General features: G+C 41.5%; 1 protein-coding gene across 17 annotated transcripts in view; it reads left to right on the top strand.

Moving 5' to 3' along the window:
* Positions 1-23,583, top strand: part of DST (dystonin) — a 497,869-nt gene that overhangs the window by 404,320 nt on the left and 69,966 nt on the right. For all 17 annotated transcript variants that reach the window (XM_029242504.1, XM_029242501.1, XM_029242518.1 and 14 more), the window contains 8 exons: positions 9,869-10,030; positions 11,532-11,702; positions 14,078-14,244; positions 16,678-16,837; positions 17,036-17,362; positions 18,115-18,199; positions 19,533-19,774; positions 20,678-20,884. In XM_029242504.1, the coding sequence (XP_029098337.1) occupies positions 9,869-10,030; positions 11,532-11,702; positions 14,078-14,244; positions 16,678-16,837; positions 17,036-17,362; positions 18,115-18,199; positions 19,533-19,774; positions 20,678-20,884 (1,521 nt within the window). The remainder of the gene's footprint in view (positions 1-9,868; positions 10,031-11,531; positions 11,703-14,077; positions 14,245-16,677; positions 16,838-17,035; positions 17,363-18,114; positions 18,200-19,532; positions 19,775-20,677; positions 20,885-23,583) is intronic.

Raw genomic sequence — 23,583 nt, 5'->3', positions numbered from 1 at the left:
CCTGGTGGGGAACGTGGCACGAGGGCTCTTTCCATGTTTGCTTCTAACTAACGCCATGCTCTTAGTGTCATGTGGCCTCTTAACTCCTATGGCTTCATTTAAGATCCAGGAGTTAGATGTAGAAAACAAACTTACGGTTACCAAAGGGGAAGAAAGGAGGGAGGGAGGGATAAGTTAGGAGTTTGGGATTAGCAGATACATACTACTATACTATATAAAATGAACAACAGGACTTACTATAGCACAGGGAACTATATTCAATATCTTGTCATAAATGGTATATATATACTATATATATTCAGTTACATGTATATAACTGAATCACTTCTTTGCTGTGCACCTAAAACTAACACAACATTGTAACTCAACTATATTCCAGTTTAAAAAAAAAAAGATCAAGGAGTTCATGTAGGTTGTTCTGAATGCAGTTCCAGCCAGAGATTTTATACCAGGAGATTTTTTGGTGGTTTTGTTGTTAACTGGATAAATTTGTATCTTCATTTTAAAGTCGTTCTCCCCGCCACCCCCAGCCCAGACACACCCACCAGCACACACAAAGCGCCAGGCTGTAGCATCTCCTGTCATTATCATGGGCCTTCCTTAGATAAAAGGAGATCTACATAATTTATTTTACTCTCATAGAAAGTTGCTTAAAGGGGTGTGTGTGTGTGTGTGTGTGTGTGTGTGTGTGTGTGTGTGTGAGAAATGGGAGCAGAGAGGGAGGAATTTGCTTTGTTGTTTCGAAATGATGCGTTGGTTTCTGGATAAGAAAATTTGATGGGTTAATGTTTTTTAAATGTTTCTCTAGGTCTGTAATCATTCATTAAATAATAGCTTCGGGTAGGTAAATGCTGTGATGGTAACTTCCAGGAAGAAGAGGAGTGCATATTACAGATCCTACTTAACATTCAAGATAAATTCCCATCAAGATCAGTCACCCTATTAAGTGTTTCTGAATTTGTTTGCTTTTGTCCTGGGGTCTGAATATCCTATTTTCCTTCAAATATAAATTATTTTCCACTGAAATAAATAGCTACTGCATGTTCATCTGATGACTATCCTTGAAAACCCTTGACCCATTTATGTGAAGCTGTTTATCAGTTTAAAACTAAGAACACAGGTTCCTTTCCATTTTCCTGAGCTAATGGCATATCTATTTTAGAAAGAATAATAGAAATTGTTGTTTCTAAGGCCTAGTTTTGTACTCACAGCAAAAAAAAACCACATCTCTTGTTTGGCTTCTAATCCATATTTCAGGAGCAACTGGGCCAGAAGATACTTTGGTCAGTTTTTATGGATAATAGTGCATTTACTCACAAACATTGTCCGTTTACTGCACTTGAATTTCCTAATATCTCTAGCCTTTCAGCTCTAAAAACTCCATGTTTCAGTTGGTAAAATTAGTCTTTTACCTTTTCTATGATGTGGATCATTGTACTTTGTGGTAAGATTTTTCAGGAACTTTTCTTTTTAAAAGATTTAATTTAATTTTAGAAATACAGAATGAGAAAATTATACTGTTTTGCTTATAATTCAATTAGTATTTGTGTATTTTTCTAAAATAATCTGCCTTTAGAAGATTTTTTAACTGAATCACATCTATTAGGCTGCATGAAGTTATGTTTTGAGACCAGTTTAACATTGTGATTTCTGTATGTATGAAATAATACTGTTGACTACTTTTCAGAAAAACCTTGCTCATTTTATTCATTATGTATTTCTCTCTTACGAAAATGTGAGAGAGCTAGGTATCACGATTAGCATTTAACACAGTTCAGTACATCTCGATTTTACTAACTTTAGAGACCATAGCATTGAAAGTAGCTGCATAAACCAAATTTAGGAAGAAAAGTTCAGCCAGTCCAGTTCTGCTCTAAATGTGAGTTCTTTTATGTTATCCAGATAGATCTTTGGAATCTGATTCCAAGTCACAAAGATAAATATACAAGTTGTTGTCATCAATACCAGTGTAATATTAAGAGTACAAATTTCAATTTGAATCAGAATCTATTAGGATCGTCCTTTGTAGAGTTAGTTGAAATCAGCTTAATAAAATAGGGATTCAATTATTAAATAAATGGCACATCCTTAAACATAATCAACTAGAGGACATTTTCCCATAGCACTTCCTGCTTCCCAGCTGTACTCTGCTCACTTTCTCATCCATATTCTCCACTTTACTATAAGCCATGAAGGGGCGGGGGTGCTGCATCTCTGGGCACCAGCACTTTGCCAGGGCTCTCCGTGCTGTTTGATAATAGTGGGCACTGTTTGATGAATGGTTGAGTTTATGAATGAATTGTCTATGTAGCTTTAAAAGTGTACTATCCACCTGAAATGTGAGGTTGCTGTTCTTAGCTTTACAAAAAGAAGACTAGAATAGAATTGTGCTAATGATCCAGAGTTAGAGCCTAAGTTGGGCGGAATTAGGGCCATTTTTTCTTATGAAAAGTTCTGGGAGGATCTCTGTTTAGAGAAAGGCCCTGGTCCACATTCTGTGGAAACTTTATTATTCATGTAGCCATGAATAAATAGCTTATATGGGAAGGTAGTGGCAACTGACAGTCAAACCCTTAGTTTCTGCTGATTCCAGCCTAGGGCATGACCCACTGTTCAAACGTGGTAACTGTGGGCACGTTTTTCTTTGTCTTATGATCCACATGTCACAACAGCCTGTGTGCTTAGACAGGATCAAGTGCTTGTTGCAGTATTTCACTTCTTGACTCTGAAGAGTGGGCATTGATATTATCATGTTGATGGGTTGTTTATTATGTATATATTCCCTTCTAGTTGGCTATAGATATTTTTTCCAACTTCATGATGGCCATATACTGAGTTGTATCTAATAATTGTTGAATGGGTGTGTAACCTGTAGAGTTCCAGTTATGGATAGATTTTGTTTTTCAAAGATTCAGTTCTTAGGTTTATAAAAATCATTTTGGAATATTTTCTTATGAAAGGTACAAAAGGTCCATCCCACATCTTTTCTGTAAAGTTATCAGAGAAAGTATAGGGTTGTTTTTAATAGAACTGTCTTCACTTGGGGCCAGCACAGTTTTACTTATGTTCAAATGATTATTTTGTGAGATTGAGGAAAGAAAATCTGCCCTCTATCTGCTACTCTGGCATGGTTGCTTATTTCATAAGATAAGGAATGGATAGATTTTACTTTATTTAAATGAATCTATGAAATTTCCCCACACACACACCCAAAGGCTAAGGTTTGGCTTGCTGAGTTAATTTTCAAACAGTATTTTTAAAGTGTTTATTCAGTAGATTAAAAAAAGTGGGTGTGATTTTGTTAATGAAATATCCAGAGTCATTTAACTGCCCTTGATCTTTGCCTGAGCCTTGCATCAAATTCAAGAGGAATGCATGCTTATTAGTAACGACTAATATTCATGTCCGCTAATATTCATATTCTTCTTCTCGAAGAAGTTTAGGAATAATTGACTCTGGAGAACAGTTCTACTTGAACTTGGGTTTTAAAAAGAATGACACAAGAGTCGACTTGAAAGTGATGCGCGCTCTGCATTTGCAGACACTAAACGTCTAAGAGTCCGCAGCTGCAGCGCACAGGAGTATGGTTTCAGCTGAAGGATGGGGACCTGTTAGCCCTTATCCCTGTTTCCTATTCCCAGGGGTGCAGTCCCGGCGGGGCTCCTGTTGTCTGTTCCGCCTCTGCTCGCCCCTCCCCCACCTCCCCAGTTACCAGATACGCGAACCCGCGCCGCCCTCCCCGCGCCTCCAGGACCGGGTCTGGTTCGCGCTGATGTCACCACCAGGCGGTTGCCTCGCAGCCGCCCGCCTCTGGGCACCTCCCCCTCAAAGGCTCGAGGGCTCCCGGCCGGACGGGGCCGGAGTCCGGGGGATATGCCCACGGAGTCCGGTCTCGGGAGCGCGTAGCGGCGGAGTGGGAGCCCGGGCCCCGCGGCGGCGAGGGGCGCGCGGCAGATGCGCCTCCGGGAGCGCCCGGGCTCGGGACGCCCGCCCGCCGCCTCCAGCTGCGCCTTTCAAGGCCGGCGGGGTCCCAGCAGCCCGAGCCTTAGAGGAAGCCCGGAGCTCTTCTCTGCTGCAGTTGCCTCAGGTGGATCCGTCGTCTTAAGGAGGATCAGATAAGAGTCTTTGAAAATGGCTTTTTTTTTTTTTTTTTTTTTTAAGGGGAGTTTATAGTACACCGTGCTTTCTGTTTACTTTAAACAGTCGCTGGATTGTACTGGCCTGGCCGCCCAAAAGCCTATTTTTTCCTCTTTGGATAATTCTGAATAGTCTCGAAGAAGCTTAATATGGGTAGAAAGACTGCCTTTCGAATCAAGATTATTTATAGCTACTCCCAAAAAGAGTAAAAGAAAATTTGAACTTTCTTACCGCATTAGACTTAACTTATTTTTCTCTGAAGACTTGTTCTGTGCCTTCACTGGAACAGTCCATGGTCCCTGGGTTTGTCTTTCAAGTTTCTGAACCTTGGTTTATTTATAAAAGAGATGGAGTTTTGCAGGCCGTCTTTAAGTGGATTACAGTTAACCAGAGCACTGCTGAAATTAACATTCAGCCGGTTAAGATGCTGGCTCCTTTGGAAATTTTAACCTGGAAATCTCAGATGCAAAATTAGAATAAAAAGGGAAATGGACCGACAATGGAATGTTCTAAGTGTTTGAGCCACTGTTAAGTGTATTATTTGTTTTCTTTTTTCTGTGTTTTGGAGTATATGAGAGGGAACTCTGGGGGCCTTTCTGGGTAGGAGGAGGAAGGAGACTTCTGTTCTCTGCTCATGATGCACTTTATTTTTGAGAATCATTCTCAAACCACCAGGTAAAGGGAGGGTTGCAAAGTAGACCGGTGCCCTGCTGCTGGCCTTAAACACCTCATCTATGATGACGTGTGTTATGTGAGATGCGTCCTTGGGCTGGAGACACTTTATAGTTCTGTTCAGAAGTGTGCTTTGCTGAAAGATGCGTTGCCTTATTTCCCACTTTCTGTGTCAAGAGCTGCAGTATTTGTTTTAACTGTCTCCAAAATGGGCAAGCCGCTGAGCAGACCGGACTGTTTACGTCAGAATCCCCCCTGTGTAGGGAAGGGTGAGGAAGAGGAGGACCTCAACATCGAGGACTGTTACGTCCCGCAGCGCTCCATCTACGACACGGTTAGGCTGAATGAGCAGATCGACTCTGGTTCCAAGGGGAGCCTGTCTTCCAGGCATTTCACAGATCGGACTTTACCCTACAGTCACAGAACACTGGATGTCAGTTCCTTATGCTCCAATGGTGCCCTTGCTTCTTCTAGTGCATTTGAGCTGAGAGGCCGTGAAACTCACAAACTCGATGAAAAGATGATCTTTGATGCCCTCAAACTAAATAGCGATATCATCCGAGGCACAGGATTACCCAAAGCCAAATCTCACACAGAAAAGAAAGAGCATAGACGGTCATGGCGAATGTTCGTCCCAGCCAATTTTATGGATTATGCAAACAAAAGTGAAAGCTCTTTTGTTGAACCTCCTGATCTGTCAGATGCTGTTACCAAGGCTGGCAAGTGCAGAGGGGGTAGTAATTCTCTCACGTCGGAGGAGGATGACTCTGGGTTATGCAGTCCTCCAGCCGAGAGGGAAGAAAAACAGGGCATTTTACCTGGAGACCCATCCCGAATTAGAAGCTTGTCTTCTGCTGAAGATATTCACATATCAGAGCAATATAGACCCTTTTTTTCTGTTAATTGCATCAGCGAACAGAAAATCCCCTTGCTTTCATGCAGAAGCGCCCACCTTGATGACAACTTCAAAACGATTTTACATGATGTTTCTCCACCAGAGGAAACAAAACGTGTCAACGGTCAAAGGGAAATCCGTGGTGAAAATTGCTGCCTGCAGAATGATGTCAAAGAGAGCACCCTTAAGGCTGACCCATTCATTTTGCCAAGAGAGGGAGAAAACAAGTGTATTTCTAACCCCAGAGAAGAAGGAAAAACATATGGACCAGGAGAATTACAAAGCACAGCACGAAGTAGGGAATTTATGGGAGGTTCTCCTGAGGATTTGCCTCTCCCTCACACAGATCTGGGGGGAAATGATGTAGATGGGGGTAGCGCAAGTTTAGTAGAAAACCTGACATTATTGACACGATACGATTTGGAAGAATCCAGCGTAGCATCTCAAGAGGACATGGAGGCTCCCCTTTCTGCCCAGGAGATGGAGGCGATCCCTATGCAATGCTCCCCCAAATTCAGAGCAGTAAGAAAGAAAGCCGCTGCCCGAAAAACAAGGGCCCGGGCAGGAACCTTGGACCCTGTCTGTAATGGCTTTCACTCAGTTCAGGTAATTAACGGAGATGGGAAACTCTGTGATGCCCAAGGTCTGTGGTAGTGTTGTCAAGTGGCCACTGGTGTTTCCAATCATGGTCAATCCGGTCTTATCTTTGGGGGGGGTTTGACTAGTACCCTACCAGATGACAGATATTGATATGATCATAACAACAAATTAATTAGGGACTGTTTTTGAGGAGCGTGATTATCCCCAGCTGTTTGGAGTCCTGCTCCTGGTTGTAGAGACGGTGGCTCTTCCCTTTCATTTGAATGCCTCCACTGTGAATTTATGTTAGGCTTAGGCTTTTCCACAAATTGTGGTTTAAGACCCAGCCATTTAAGGGCAGTTATATTGGATTTATTAAGCTCGAACGGGCTTAGGAAGGTACCAACACAGTATTGTTATGGTCTGAGAAGTGCTCTCCTCAAATTGAGGACTTTTTACACCTTCTGAAAATATTCTCTCAGTAGCTCTGCATGGGGGAGAGAGGTAATTGTGCTGTATTTTGCCCCTCACTTGTATAGCCCCTCACTTTTGGTAAGTGGTGAGTGAGGTAAGCAAGTAAAGCGTACTGCCTTGTAATAGGGAGAGGTTGGTTGCCAAGCCTGTAATTTTTTTCTTCCCACTTAGATTGAAGTTCAGCTATTTTGGTCCTTTTCCTAAGCTCTTCTGGTAAACTTTGCCTCAGAGGTAATTTTATTTTATTTTAAGCTTCTCTTGTGTTTGTGTACTCATGAGTTAGATTGGGGGGAGAGTCTCTCTTCCTAGGTATTTTGTTACTGAGAGATAAGGAATTTGGACACTATCCGTCTATGAAATAATTGCTCTAATCAGGGATGCCCTTTCCATGAGGTTGCGTTAAATGGCATGCTAGTTTGAAAGCTTAGCAGAGTACTTTTTCTTTTTTACTGTATTTTGCAGTTTATTTGTAGAAAGTAAACTGTTAGGAGTATATAGATTCTTTAGTAGTTATCTTTTTTTAACCCTTAGTGTATTTTTGTTAGCACTTGAGAAAATTACCACAGACTCACCCAGAACTACGCTGATAGGCAACCCTGAAATTCATTTCTTTAAAGCCAAGTCCAGGGGTTAAGGCGATTTACTGGAACGTTTTTATTAGGTTTTTGTTTTGTTTTGTTTTGCCCTGAAAATTAGCTGTGAGGGAGAATAAAACTTTCCCCTGCATCCTTATGTATCAGACAAGTTCCTGGAATTAAAAATGTAGCAGTTTCCCTCCCCCCTCTTTTTTTTGGTAAGTAGTAAAACATATCTACAGCTATTAGTTCCTAGAAATAGTAACTTGGAAAGTGGTATAGAAAAGAAGTAGGATCATAGCACCAAATTCTGTTTTCACTATCTTCCTGTAAGTTTCTGTTGACTTATTAGGTAAATTAATGGCTTTTTAAAAAATCATGAAAGACATATGGTAATTTTTTCCCAATGATTTGGGGAATTCCTATAATTCTTTGTTTATGTGTAGTTGACTTTTTATACTGAGTATTGTTATATAGAAACAATTAGCCAGTGTGGAAACTGTCTGGATTTTCTGTGGAAGAAGTTTGGGCTTTTTGCTAAGAGGGGACTTTTAGAAGAGATGATCATTTATTTGTTTGCTGTTCTTTAATTTACTCATTCATTCTATAACACAGAAGTATCCTGTGTGCTGGGCTTGCTCCAGAGTCGGCGGAGTTTGTCTCTGGCAGCCTCTACATCTTTCAAAATTATTTTCCATACTGTGCCTGTAATTTTTTCTTAAGTCCTATTTTGATATTTGTTTTTATTGTTTTCATATATTCTGTTTAGCTGTTCATTCACTTGGACTGTTGATATACTTATATAGTGGCCTGTAGTATAATGACTCAGCGCCCCAAACCTTGTCTTACCTTAATCTCTAGCTGAAGCTTTCCTTCCTTAATTAAATTAATTTATTTGCCTTCCTAGCATCCTTCAAGCCCTATATTAAAAACATTTGTATTATCTGTGAAAGAATTGTTGTACCCCCCTCAGTATTATCTGTTGAGGGGTTATCATCATATACCCCAAGATATAAATAAAATTTTCTATACTGATATTCATTTGACAAATCATTAACAGGTCCATATTACAAGCTAGGTACTGTGGTAGGTCCAGGGTATAGAACGACTATAAGGAAAAGAGAAGTTTATGCTTTCGTGGAACTTGCATTTTACCCTAATACATTAATCAGATCTTTTGCCAGTTACGGGCAGCGGGACCTGTAAGTTGGGTGGGGTGGAGAGTTGGCAGGGAGAGCGCTGGAAAACTGCTGACAGTGCAGGCAGTGATCCGAGGGTGACCAGGGTTGCTGTGCCGGCTCTGTGTGATCAGATCCGTGGGGTGAGGCCTCCGTGCACCCTGCAAGCCCGTCAGCATCTTGACAGGCGTTGAGGGGCTAGACGTGTAGGAATCCACACTATTGCAGTGCCCATCTACCTCTTTTTTCTGTTTCTTTCCCTGTATTTGCCCCTCTGGCTCACGTCATCTTCTTGTCAGTGACCTCCATTTCCAATTTGAGTCTCAAATGTCATTTGCCAGTTAGCAGCTGGCATCCTTGGAAGGGCCTATAAGGATTCTTGCCAGGAAGCCTCATCTTGGGCCCTTGTTACCATTTTGCTCCTTAGCATTTTCTGTACCTTCTTTTTTTTTTTTAATTGAAGTATAGTTGACTTACAATGTTGTGTTAATTTCTCCTGTACAGCAGAGTGACTCAGTTATACATATACATACATTCTTTTTTCTATTCTTTTCTATTATGGTTTATCACAGGATATTGAATATAGTTCCCTGTGCTCTACAGTAAGGGAACTTGTTTATCCATCCTATACGTAATAGTTTGCATCTACTAACTCTAAACTCCCAGTGCATCCTCCCCCCACCTTGGCAACCACAAGTCTGTTCTCTCTCTCTTTTTTAAATTAATTAATTAATTAATCTTTGGTCGCATTGGGTATTCGTTGCTGCGCGCGGGCTTTCTCTAGTTGTGGCAAGAGGGGGCTACTCTCTGTTGCGGTGCATGAGCTTCTCTTTGCAGTGGCTTCTCTTGTTGCGGAGCATGGGCCCTAGGTGCATGGCCTTCAGTAGTTGTGGCTTGTGGGCTCTAGAGCGCAGGCTCAGTAGTTGTGGTGCACGGGCTTAGTTGCTCCACGGCATGTGGGATCTTCCCGGACCAGGGATTGAACCTGTGTGCCCTGCATTGGCAGGTGGATTCTTAACCACTGCACCACCGGGGAAGTCCCACAGGTCTGTTCTCCATGTCTGTGAGTCTGTTTCTGCTTCGTAGATAAGTTCATTTGTGTCATATTTTAGATTCCACATGTAAGTGATATCATACGGTATTTATCATTCTCTTTCTGACCTGAATGGTTTTGATAATATTGTGAATTTATATTTAGTTTGCTTTCTCATTATATTTGTAAATCAGCTGTAACACATGAATAGGCAACAAAAATGATCTTTATTTCTAATAATCTATACCTGATGATTGGACAGATGTTTATATTTGGTGGCTGTTAGGTACTATAATTCATATAATTATTGTTCTTTCCAATGCAGGTGTTTCAAAAAGAAGAGATTGAACCCTTGCAGGTTAAACAGCAGGATGTGAACTGGCTGGGTCAAGGCCTCATTCAGAGTGCCGCTAAGGGCACCAGCACCCAGGCCTTGGAGCGGGACCTGGACAATGCCAGTGCACGATGGAAGATCCTCAACAAGAAGGTGACGTTACCACCCCCTTCGCTGTCATTTCTGTGGATTGTTCTTCTCCAGCATTTGCCGTGACCACCAGTCGTATTTCTAGTAGCCAAGCTTCCCTAAACCTGCCTGTTCCTTGACATCCCCATGAACTGATAGCCCACCCTAGATGCCCCCAGGGCTTGCTGGGCAGCACAGAAGCAGGAAGGACCTCCCCCACCCACTGCCCCCACGAGGATAGGGACCTGACCGCACAGCTGTGATGGCAGGCGGCCAGGATCCTGGCCCTGGGCTGGTGGGAGCACACGCACCTCCAAGGGCACAGGGGCTACTTGGCTCCATAATCAGTGTCCCATAGGGATCTGTGCTCCCTGTTGCCAAATCCTTTACTTATTTTGCAAAGAACTTGGAACTCTCACTTTTTATGTGAAACCTAATTTTCAGATGTCAGCAACTCACTCCATGCTGTGTAATAGGTCACACAGTACAGCTCTGTGTCTGTTTGCCCTGGACTAAGGGTTTGCACCTCGCTATAGATCATTAAGTCCAAATACTATTTTACTGATAAGATGTAGATCCCACCTTTTTCTAAATGCCCATGATGGAAAACACTGGAAAATAATGCTCTGATATCTTAAGAAGGTGATGCTGACGCACAGTGGCAGCTCTTTATGTGACAGAAATGATCAGAAAAGGATTTCGGGATGGCAGTGCTCATCTAGTGGTGGTCGTGGTGGGGGATTGTTCTTGGAGTTTTCCTTGCGTTGAAATCTTAAGCAGTGGCTGGATCTCAGAATGACATTTATCCTTCTTTAGAGTTTGATTCATACTGCAGCACTCGTCAAATACAACTGGGATGCAGTGTCAGGTGTGAATACTTTCCATGGAGCTTAAAATATCTTGCCAACTACTTTTTCAGCCCAAAAAGAAAAGACCTTTGAGGGGGCAATAGGATATCTCTATGCAGAACACAGAGACTCCATTTACTGGGCGACAAAGGCCCTGGCTTGTCAAGAAAGGACTCTATAGAGCTTGGATCTAGCAGAATTTAATTGGATACTTCACAGTTATTTTGCCTAGCAGAACGTAATTCTGATTCTCCCCACAGTAATATTGTTGTTTAAATCTTAGTCTTTAAAAAAATATTCAACAGTAGGAAATAATGAATCCCAGGGATAATGATAAAAATGAATAAGGCACTGTTTCTTTCAGTAACCTTAAAATATTTGAACCATTCATTGCTAATCATAAATGTATTGGATACTTCCAGAATCTCAAAGCCTTCCCCTTTTGCACTGATTGGTTGAGATGGCAACCTTATCTCCTTGGCTTACTTGCTAAGTTTGCCTTTGTCTCCTTTCCATCTGTATCCTGCCCACTAGCAATGCTTTGGGTGAATTTTAAGTGAGAAGGAAAAGAAAATTTGTGGCCAGATGGGAAGATGAGCATGGAAAGTGTTGGCTGGTGGGCAAATTTCATTTTTCATGAACACAGTAGATAACTGGGGATCCCTGGTGCTGTGCAGGTGGCCCAGCGAGCAGCCCAGCTGCAGGAGGCCCTGCTGCACTGCGGGAGGTTCCAGGATGCCCTGGAGTCCCTACTCAGCTGGATGGTGGACACCGAGGAGCTTGTGGCCAATCAGAAGCCCCCATCGGCAGAATTCAAGGTGGTGAAGGCCCAGATACAAGAGCAGAAGGTAAGTTAGAGGAGCTTTCGTACTGTTTCATGTTAAACCTTAACAATGAGAGTAAAAGTTCACCTTGTGACTCTATTTGTGTTAATAGGATATCCTCGTTAACTGGTAATCAATGCTCTAGACATTGTTTTGTTAGTCATTCAACAAATATTTGCGGACCATCTGCCACAGGTCAGCCATCGTTCCAGGTGCTGGAGATATATCATTGAATACAAACCATAGACGTTCCTCATCGAGTTTAAGGTTTAGTGGTAAGGGAGGAACGGGGAGAGAGAGACAATAAACAAAGTAAACACGTAAATGGTGTTACATTAGCCATCGATAAATAACACTGGGATGGGAGATAAGAGTTATTAGCAAGAGACAGAGTGCGAGGGTGGGGGACAGGAAGTGCTGAGTGGAGGGGTGTGTGTGTACAATTTTAAAAAATAGTGTAGTTGAGTTCGAAGACATCACTTACCGAAAAGGTGGCTTCGAACAGAAATATTGTTCTCCTGTGTATTAGGTTGATGCACATGCAATTTCCTATTTTATAGAGTCAGTATGGGCAGTTTGTTATGGTTCAGCCTGTACTGAAATGGCAAAGAGTTGATTCACATACGCTGAGAACCATACTGCTGTGTCTTTTGATTCAGCAAATACAGGACCCAGCTGGAAAGACACTTCTTAGAGGGATGGTGACTACTTGGGGCCACATGTACAATTTTTGTGGTCATTAGGAAGCACTTAGTGACCTGTCCAGTATTGATTTGTCAGCCATGACTTGAAATGACACATGGGGGGGGTGGCACCTGGCACACAGCACACTGATAAGGCTTCTCTTTAAAAAGACAGGACCTTTAAAAGGAAGAGACTGGATTAAGAGGCTTAATTGGGTTTTGACACCCAGTACTACTCTCTTTAAAAATTCTTCGAAGACTTTAGTATCTTGGGAAATTAACTTATTAGAAATAGATTTACAGGTAGGATTAAAGAAATATAACAGGAAACACATTGCATTTGTTTGATTTTTGAAAAAATATGGTAGTATATAATGTTATGTAATAAAATAATATATATGTATAATTTATATAATGTAATAAATATATAATATAACCTGGTGTTAAATATAATAATATAATTGCTACCATTCACGATTTAAACATTTATTATTTGCCCAGAGTTAATGAACTGTGCTTAGCCAACAAAACCTGTCTATTGATTTTGCTTTCTTAATTGCTAGAAGCTGTTTGTTAAAGTTTACCAAAAGTAATCCACTTAATTGTTCTCTTTACTGCCTAAACCACCTGTTGTACTTTGATTTTATGATGGCTCTGACCTGTGTCAAGAGAGGGCCTCTCTTCCCCTTCTCTTTAGCCCTGTTCCCCTCCCTTCCTGATGTGGTGGCCTTGATCCCAAAGTGACAGTGAGAAAATACCCTTCCACCTTGTTACTTCTGGGTGACTGTCTGTGCCTTTGGTCCTTAGGCATCAGTCAGGGTCAGGTTAAGGAAGCAGTGCGGTACTCAGCATTCTGTACACCTGTGCCTTCCTCACTGCTCTTCACACAGGGCCTGGGGATTGCACTTATTCCTGAAATACTTGTTTTGATTCATTGGAGGAAGGGAATCCTGATTTCTGGCTACCTATGTCAAACACTCCCTTCCAGGTTTCTCAAAATGAAGCATTAAATTGAAATTTTTTCCATGGCTCAATCCTGAAATATTAGTCTTCCTTAGCCAGCTTTGGGGATTTCTGACATGTTTCCCCCTCGGTTCATTGTGGAAATGATATTTAAAGGCTCTTTTTAGTTTTCATCCTCGTAAAGAATTTTAGGAGCTATCTTACCCCCTAAAAGCAACCAAGAGCCTCTAGTTGTAGCCTCACTAGCTTGTGAACTTGGTCCGACTTTCAACTTCCCTTCTGCGTTGGATTGTTTAACATGGGGAAAGGTTTTGAAAACAGCAGTGATTTATAATGACCTTTTCTATCTCAACGGGACAGATCACTGTCGATTGTTTAGGGCATTCCCATTTCATTATAATAATTGGGATCTTGCGCTCTCAGTGCAGAGGAGTTATCCTAAGCGGCACATTCTACTCCATTACTTTATATTAACAAGTTAATAACGAATGGTTCAGTGGCCTTATCAATATTTGTTTAGTGTGAAAAGCCGCCACCGCAATGTTTGGCACAATAGTAATGAATCGCTAAACAAAATGAGTTTTTTTGGAAAAATCCTACTTCTCAGGTCCTTTTGTATGTGAATCCACACAAAGTTATTTTTGTTACATATCACAAGTACTTTGTGTATGTTTTCCATATGTTGATAAAATTATCGCTTTGTTTCCTTTCTTTTTATTTATTGTTTTTTTAAATTTACTATTGTGTCTTAAGCTTCTCCAGAGATTGTTGGATGACCGCAAATCTACCGTGGAGGTGATCAAACGGGAAGGAGAAAAAATTGCCGCCACAGCAGAACCTGCAGATAAAGTGAAGATTTTGAAACAACTGAGTCTCTTGGATAGCAGATGGGCGGCCTTGCTTAATAAGGCTGAAACAAGGTAAATGCTTCCAGTCTTTGGAAAGAGCACCAATGGCGTTCATACTGATTTCTTGTATTTTGGTAATGCTTTTCTTCAAATTGTTATTTTCCTGTGTTTATCATGTATGTGAACATGGAGGGCAAGGGCTATGGCACCTCTGTCTTTATTCCCCCATGGGGATGTCCTGTAGTCTCCAAATCTATCCCAACTCTTAAGAGTATTTCCTTTGGGGGTCATTCGTTCATTCGTTTATAACGTAGTTATCGCCTGCCTACCGTGCATCAGGCAGAGCTGGGCCTTCCGCAGGGGTGTGCTGGTCAGATCATCCCTGCCCTCAGACAAGGGACAGCCTAGCAGGGTTTCGTAGCCATTGAAGACTAATGACAAATGTGATGGTTCAAAGTGAAACCTGGGCACAGGGTGCTGTGGAAGCAGAGAACAGGAGGAACCTGGCCTGGGGCAGGAAAGTGACAGCTAAGCTCTGTTTTAAAGGAGGAGTGGGAGTTATCTGGGATGTGAGGCAGGTGGAGGGCGCTGTGACGTCTACCAGGGCCGGAAGCTGGAGCGTGGCTCCACCGGGCTTCATTACACTTCGTTTTTTTTCTTTTTAATTTTTTCAATTGAAGTATAGTTGATTTACAATGTTGTATGAATTTCTGCTGTACAGCAAAGTGACTCAGTTATACATACATATACATTCTTTTTTAAAATATTCTTTTCCATTATGGTTTATCATAAGATATTGAATATAGTTCTTTCTTCATTCTCTTCGCTGGCACCACATTGACCGATGTCATGTTGTAGCTACACTGAAGTATACACTGGCTGGGTTGGAAATAGATGACCCACTGAAGAGAATGAGCATCTCCATACATTCCTACCTTCTTTGGAACTAAGATGGTGCAGAGAAGGGTTTGTCCAATCTTGAATTACAGAGTAGAAGGAGTTATCATTCTAGGACCATTGAATAAGGGGCTCCGAAGGAGGCTGGAAGTTTCATGTTATTCTTTAATGTGTGTCAGTAGATTATTCCTTCTGTGTAATGCCCCAGAATTACTGCCATGGGAGAGACTCTCAATACTTTTTTTTAATAAATGAAAATCTAGATCTCTGCTTTACTCCCATGACTGTCCTTTTTTTTCCCTAAACCTTCCTCACAGCGGTATTAAGTGGAGGGATGGTGGTGATGCTACGATTCACACACAGACTAATAGATTCCCGTACAATTTAAATCATAGTCAATTAAACCTAGTTGCAAAATAGTTCTTTCCAGTGATTCTAGGTGATTGGATATTAGAATTTTTAAAAAAGAGTCATAAATAGTGATCATCCAGAAGTCAAAAATAATGTAGTGATTTTATTCATTTTTTAAAAAGATCAAATGTATTTCAACTGAAGGTTTTAAAAATATATGCATGTGTAATTTGTGATATGAAGGTATAGAAATTATGTTCGGTAGCATGTGGCAGTTGTCCATAATTCCCTTTGTCCCCATAGAAAGCTCATTTCTCAAATCATGTAATTCTCTAAGAATTAAACATGATAACAGGTTAAGACAGCTGCTCTTGGTCCCAGCAAAAATAATTCACAGGATTGGATACAGCATCAGGTCCTCTGTATACAGACCAGCACAATCACTTGCCGTAGATAAAAACCAAGGACGGTGCAAGTAGGTTTTAACTTACGTGGTACCTTTTTAAGGGAGGAAACAATGGGTTTTCTAAAAGCATTCAAACTCTGTTACAAGTTAAAGTCTGAGGAATATTTCTCCTCTTTCATGATATTTTAGTCCATAAAATATTAACTGTTGCCTTGGGGAAATATACCTGACAGTGTACTTTTTAAAGGAGGACTCACTAGTAATTCCAGCACAGGGGATGCTATAGTTATTCTTCAAAATTTAAATCTAATTTTGACCATTTGATTAAAGCAATTTCAGTAACTGATGCTCCGATTGAAGTTAACTATTATATAAAGCACAGAATATATGTTCAGTAAGTATTACCTATTACTATCATTATTATCGCTACTGTTGTTATTATAACATTACTATGATTATACCTATTATTATTGTAAGTATTACAACCAGGTTACTTAAGACTTTCACAAGATTCAGGCACTTGAGGTTGATGTGTTGTTCAGCTTTACTTTTATTTAATAGGAGAACTATTTTTTAAAGTTTTTCTTTTTTTTTTTTTTGGCCATGTCACGTGGCTTGTGGGATCTTGGTTCCCCGACCAGGGATCGAACCCCAGCCCCCCGCAGCGGAAGCATGGAGAATAGGAGAAATATTTTAAAGTGTCCTCTCCGTGTGAGAGATTTTAATTTTAACGTTAGATGTTTTCTACAAAAACTGTTTGGAGTGGAACGCGGGAGCATGAGTGAAGATTTCTGTTGACAGTTTCCCACGTTTCTCATCCCTGAATGACCTTCCTCTTGGCACGTTTTCAGGAATCGTCAGTTGGAAGGTATCTCAGTGGTAGCACAGCAGTTTCACGAAACCTTAGAACCACTGAACGAGTGGCTGACAACCACAGAAAAGAGGCTGGCGAATAGCGAACCCATTGGAACCCAAGCGTCCAAGCTGGAGGAACAAATTGCCCAGCACAAAGTAAGGTTCCCATCACACGTTAGTGAGATCCAGTTTGCCGTGCCCTTTGTGGTTTTATGACATGCATTTGCGTTTTGTACTGTTGTGTGATGCATCAGTGCAACCTTAGACCCATTTCATGTGTCATCTTTTTGTTCAATTTATGTTGTCATTTTTATTTGTCCATTCTTTTTGTTTCCTTTTTTAAACTTTATTTAGGCCTTAGAAGATGACATCAACCATCATAATAAACATTTACACCAGGCCGTTAGCATTGGCCAGTCCTTAAAGGTTTTGAGCTCCAGGGAGGATAAAGATATGGTGCAGAGTAAATTAGACTCCTCTCAAGTGTGGTACATTGAGATTCAAGAGAAAAGCCACGGCAGGTCTGAGCTTCTCCAGCAGGCTCTGTGTAATGCTAAGATTTTTGGGGAAGATGAAGTGGAGCTGATGAACTGGCTGAGTGAAGTGCATGACAAGCTGAGGAGGCTCTCGGTCCAGGATTCCAGCCCCGAGGGGCTGTGGACACAGCAGGCTGAGCTGCGGGTATTTTGATTTATTTTACTTTATTTTTTCATTTCAGTTGTCTTCATTTTCTCAGTCTTCGTTATTTCTGTATTATTTTATGTTCACTATGATTTAGGTGAGTTGCTGTACTCAAATAAGACATTACCTATGTATACAGTGACTTTTTTTAAATTGAAGTATAGTTGATTTACAATGCTGTGTTAGTTTCAGGTGTACAGCATAGGGATTCAGTGTGTGTGTATGTATATATATATATATACACACATATACACACACACACACATATATATATGTATATGTATATATATGTGTGTATATATATATACACTTTTTCAGATTCTTTTCCCATATAGGTTATTACGAAGTATTGAGCAGAGTTCCCTGTGCTGTACTGTAGGTCCTTGTCATTTATCTATTTTATATATAGTAAGCAATGTTGTATTCAGTTACTTTTAATGAAGTCACATGTAAGAAGAGATTTAATTTATCCAATAGCTGGATTGTTGACTTTTCATTTTGTTATTTCATCTTTGTATACAAAGGCCCATAATTAACCAGTACTCCAGTGTCTCCACATCGCCGATTTTTTGAAGAGGGGAGTGAATTATGATAGATGAACTGAGACATGGGCACAGTGGTGGTAAAAAGATGGGTAAACATGAGAACAGTGAGGAATATTTGAAAAGGTGTTTCCTCAAATAAGATTAACTGATAATGCCAATGCTTATTTAAATTTTTTCCCCCGCATAAAAATTATACCTGTGTTTTAGGTTCTGCAAGAGGACATCCTACTCAGAAAACAAAATGTAGATCAGGCCTTACTAAATGGTTTAGAACTACTTAAACGAACAACAGGTGAGATACCTTTCAAATCAAATCGTCATGACGTGAGCATTTTGTGTTGCTTTCAAAATATTTTAGAGATGGGGGAAAAACACAAAGCACACTCGAATTTTGGGGCCACTCCAATATTTCATCCTGGAGAATGCTTTGAAGGCCGACCGAGGGGGTTTTAGACTGTGATTTCATTGTTTTTCTCATGATCTCACTGAGTTTTTAATGGAAGTTTTGTGTATTACTCATAACACCAAGCATTGGTCAGAGAATCCCATGGCAGAGTGACATTAGTTTTCCACTTGTGGAAGGCAGTTGTTCTAGATGAGCACATAGGTTGTAGACAGCTTTTTAAATTTTTAAGATAGATGGCATTCAGTGACACATACTGTGACTATACCCAGGTTTCATTTCTCTGTGCTTGAACTCACCAAGAAAACAGATATTACCTTGTTTTAGTAATTCGTTTGGCTGTAGGAATGTCTCATTGTATTTATATCCAATTCAGCACATGTGTGTGGTGGGGGACAGGTACCATTCATTATGAATGGGAAGAATTTGATATAGTATCTAGAGCCTTGCACTTGGACTCTGAAGCCCAGGACACAATTTCTCTGTGTGTCTGAAAATTAAATAGAGGCAGGTGAGGATCTATTGGAATAGTGCAGGTGAGCTTATTATTATTATTATTATTTTCTTTTTTTGCGGTATGCGGGCCTCTCACTGTTGTGGCCTCTCCCGTTGCGGAGCCCAGGCTCCGGACGCGCAGACTCAGTGGCCATGGCTCACGGGCCTAGCCGTTCCACGGCATGTGGGAACTTCCCGGACCAGGGCACGAACCCGTGTCCCCTGCATCGGCAGGCGGACTCTCAACCACTGCGCCACCAGGGAAGCCCCGAGTTTATTATTTTTAACACACACACACACACATGCATAGATTATACATATATAAATGTGGCAGGCACTATTCTAAACATTTTGCAAATATAAACTCATTGAATTTTTATCACAACTTTATGAAGTAGGTTCTATTCGTAATGATAAGTAACCAGGGGCACAGAGAGAGGTGAGGTATCTTGTGCAAGGTAGTAAGCCACAAACTCAGTATGCAAACCTAGGCAGTTTTTAACCCTGATGCTTGTAAAGGGAAAGACCATACAAATAGTTGCAAAGGTGGTGCATTCCACATAGCCCTTTACAGTTTTTATATTTGCATTTTCAGAACTGTTTACATTCGCCAGATATCCTCAGAAAAATTCAAACCTAGGAAAGGGCTTTTCTTGGGTCAGAACTTCTTTAGCTGAAGAACTCTTCTTCCCCTTTCATGAGATATGACATGCCTTTGAAATTCTAGGTGATGAAGTTCTAATAATTCAAGATAAATTGGAAGCCATTAAAGCGAGGTACCAAGACATCACTAAACTGAGCACGGACGTCGCCAAGACCCTGGATCAGGCACTGCAGCTCGCGAGGCGACTGCACTCCACGCATGAGGAGCTGTGCGCCTGGCTGGACAAGGTGGAGGTCGAGTTGCTTTCATACGAAACGCAGGTTCTGAAGGGAGAACCCTCCAGCCAAGCCCACGCGAGGCAAAAAGTACGCTCCGATTTATACGCTCTTTGGATCCGCTTGTTATCTCTCAGGGAGCCTTATTCACACAGGGGCAAAGTGATATTTGTCACGTGTCATTACTAATATACTTAAGGATGCCTTGGTGGGCGTGGACCCAACAGAAATTGGCAGCAGATCAGCTATTTAAACTTTTAGGAGCCCAGACGTGAAAACAGCATATTGTCATTTGTTTCTCGAATCTTATAGAAACAGAATGATGAAAACAGAAAAAAAAAGGAAAATGATCACTGTTTCAGAGATACACATAATTTGGTTAGAATAGTGATACCTTTATAAGATAGATGCCAAGCATGAGGTGGCTTTTCTAATTATACTGCAAGAGTGGTATTCTCTCATGCTGATCATCCTTCTTAGAGTTGTCCGCCTCGGTTTTTATCATCCTGAAGTACGATCACACGTGGGTGAAGGCAGTCCGGGAGGTCAGGTCCACTGAGCCTATAATGATTCAACTGGGATGATTTAAAGCGAGTGTGTCCTCGTTTTGAGGGTCACTTGATTCTGGTTTGGACTTTCCTCTTTAGTTTTCTGGTACCTGATTACTTCAAGGTTACCAGCAAGCTGGATTAACTTGCTGGGTTAACTTGCCAGGTTCGGGTTCCCAATTTTTAAACGTTTATATTACATTTCAAAGCTAAAGTCTTGCCATGTTGACAAAGGAAGTGTTCTTTGGAACTTCTCAGGGGACACTTTCCTTTCTGCAAAATAGCTTTAAGTAACCAAGGGGTATAGAACTGGGGTAACTGGCACTAAGGTGATCCATGCATCACGTTGGTCTGTGAAGGGCTTTAGCCCCAAGGACAGTTAGAGGAGAACCCGTTCAGACTTGGCGTTTCCCACAGCTTTGTGTTTTCTTCCTTCTGTTTTCAGGAGCTAAAGAAGGAAGCTAAGAGCAGCAAAGCCCTGCTGGACTCCCTTAACGAAGTGAGCTCTGCTCTCCTGGAGCTGGTGCCCTGGAGGGCGAGGGAAGGGCTGGAAAAAATGGTGGCCGAGGACAACGACCGCTACCGCTTGGTGAGCGACACCATCACACAGAAGGTGGAGGAGATTGACGCGGCCATCCTGAGGTCCCAGCAGGTAGGCAAACACTTGGGCGTCTGGGCAGTTCGTTTCCTCCACTTGCTTCCAGGGCCTCCACCTGATCAGAGATGATGGTGGGTGGTATTTCCATTCATTGGTTATGCTTCCACAACGGAAGGGGTTTGAAAAGCATTTAGCTGGGGTACTTGGACATCTGAGTGCTGGGCAAGGCTCATCTCTACATTGTTGGCAGCCATCTACCTCCTGGTCTCCCAGCCTCAGCAAGTCAGCCACCGGCAGGACTAGCGCCGTTCTCCTGCCGTCCAGACAAAATGCCTTTTGTGTACATGTGTGCATGCTGCTCATGTTAATTTTATGCCCTGGCTGCGTCTAATCTGTGTGTGAGTAAATATTTTGAGTTATCGTGTAAGTCACTATTAACTGATCCTTGATGTACAAGGCAAAGAAAGGCTGAATTCTTTCTAAAAAGGAAACAGTTGTGTTGGTGATGTATTTTTTTTCTGAAGATGACTGAAAGGGGAAAAAATGATCGTTGCTGACCTGTCTGCAATTCGTATGGTTGCTGGTTCCAGAGAGTTTTATAGACCCCACCCCTTAGCCACAGCTCTCTCAGAAGACTGTGGGCAAAAAGGGGGGGTGGGGGGTCCTGGATCTAGAAGCTTGTAATACATGTTTTGATTAACTTTTATGGAAATCTCTGAATATTTATATTAAGTCATCAGCCTCTTGTTGCAGACTTGCTCTGACAGAGTTAGTAGGGTTTTGCTGTGTACTGTGGAACAGGGCTTGGGAAGGTGGATGACTCAGCCTTTGCACATCCCAGCCAAAAGCAAGAAACACAAATCAAGCAGCTCGTGTAGAGCATCCAAAATTCATTCTCTAAGGTTGCCGTAAAAGTGTAATTTATCTAGTTCTAAAACATGGCGCCTCACTCCTCATTTCAGTGCCGTGTTCTGGAATCACAAAAGCCGATGGAATACAACGATAGGAAAAGGCCTGCCTCAGACATTTTTGTGAGGGAGGCCTTCATGCCTGAGGAATGCGTTTGCATGGCTCTGTTTTCAAAGTTTGGAGGAATTTGTATGCCTCATTATCATAGGATAATAAGCGTGTTTATTTGTGAAGTTTATTCAACTATTTGAAAAGAGTTGGATTGTTTTTTACCAAAATTTCTTTCGACCTTTCATAGTTGGCACTGAAGACTTCTCTAAATAGCACGACAAATATTCTGTCCTCTTGGGAGTAGAATTTTCTTGAGAAGCTGACTGTGGCTGGCTAGTTTGGGGAAGAAAGACAGTAATAAGGGTGTAACCAAATCGAGGTTCGGCTGCTTGCTGCTCATAAGCCAATAACTCGAGAGGCAAGTGTCAGTAGGAAAGAAAGTGCTTTAATCAGAAAAGCCAGCAGTCTGGGGAGAAGGTGGACTTGTGTCCAGAGACCAATTCTGAAGATTCTGCTCAGCCATGACAGTTTTTAAAGGGAAAAGAATCTCAGTGAATCATCGAGGCAGGAGGTTGGGTTCTGCATCCTTGTCCATTGAGGGCAGACTGGCTGACTCTCTCTTCACATGTTATCTTGCCCCCATGATCTCCTGCAGGATTGCTAAGGGGACTGTTGGGGGTAGAGAGCTAGTCATTTTAAACTGCTTAATTCTTCATTCTTACTTCTTAAAACGTAGGAAAAGAATCCACAGGTTAGACAAGGCATGGTGCGCTTTCAGGAGAACGTAAGTCAGGAGTCAGTTTCAGTTGCTTAGTGATCGCATTTCTATAATTAGGCTCTTCTAAGGTTAGAAGGGAACAGAAGTGGGCAAACAGGAAAGGGGCAAAGGAGCTGCTTTCAAGGGCAGGTGACAGGCTGAGCGCCTACCAGTTTGTACGCTCTGCCAGGTGCCAAGGTCATTAACTGTAGCCCAGTTCTATTCAGAGTTTTGCAAATGTTTTCCACAGGTTGGTCTGTGTTTTCTCGAATCTAAAACATATACCCTGTGGGAAAATAACAATTATTGGGGGTTTTTTCCGGATAAAATCATTCCTTACTGAAAGTTTCAAGACCTTGTGAAAGAATACAGAAAAACTTGTGGAAGCAAGAACGTGCAAACACTGTGGTCTGTATCCTTCAAGCCTTCCTTGTGAGAGAGGGGGAGATTATTTAGTAAAAGTATCTCACTACCAGTAGGTCATAACTAATATTAGTGCTATTGATATATTAATATCTTCTGGTTGTTTATATGTATTTATTCTGTACTTGTATGTGCATTCCTTTGAAATGCCTGCAAGTCAGCCCAATGGAATACCTCCAGTAATAAAGAAAACCAATAAAATTCACTTAAGCCAATTTAAAAAAAAAGGAAAGAAGAGAATACCTTTCCATTAAGGCTGAGACGTACCATTTAGAGCTGGGAGGAGCATATGCAGTGTGTGGGGAGGTGCCCTGCCTGGGGTCCCACAGCTAGTGTGTGGTGGAGTTGTAACCAGGACTTAATCCAGATCTCATTCTACCTCCCTAAAGGGACTCTTTATAAATCAGGTAGAGAGGAAAAATCCTAAGGCAGGAGGTGATCCATTTTTTTCTAACCTCCTTCAGTAATCCGAAGGAAGGCACCATTATTGCAGCAAAATAGAAGTATGAGGATATTTCCAACCGTAAGGCCTGTGAGACTTGGGCAAGTAAACTGAAAGGATCAGGAAATCAATCTCTCTCTCTCTCTCTCTCTCTCTCTCTCTCTCTCTCTC

The sequence above is a fragment of the Monodon monoceros genome, unplaced genomic scaffold (assembly GCF_005190385.1).
Source record: "Monodon monoceros isolate NGI ecotype Baffin Bay Population unplaced genomic scaffold, NGI_Narwhal_1 Super_Scaffold_3, whole genome shotgun sequence".
Taxonomy (NCBI): domain Eukaryota; kingdom Metazoa; phylum Chordata; class Mammalia; order Artiodactyla; family Monodontidae; genus Monodon; species Monodon monoceros.
This window is presented reverse-complemented; position numbering and strand designations above follow the sequence as displayed.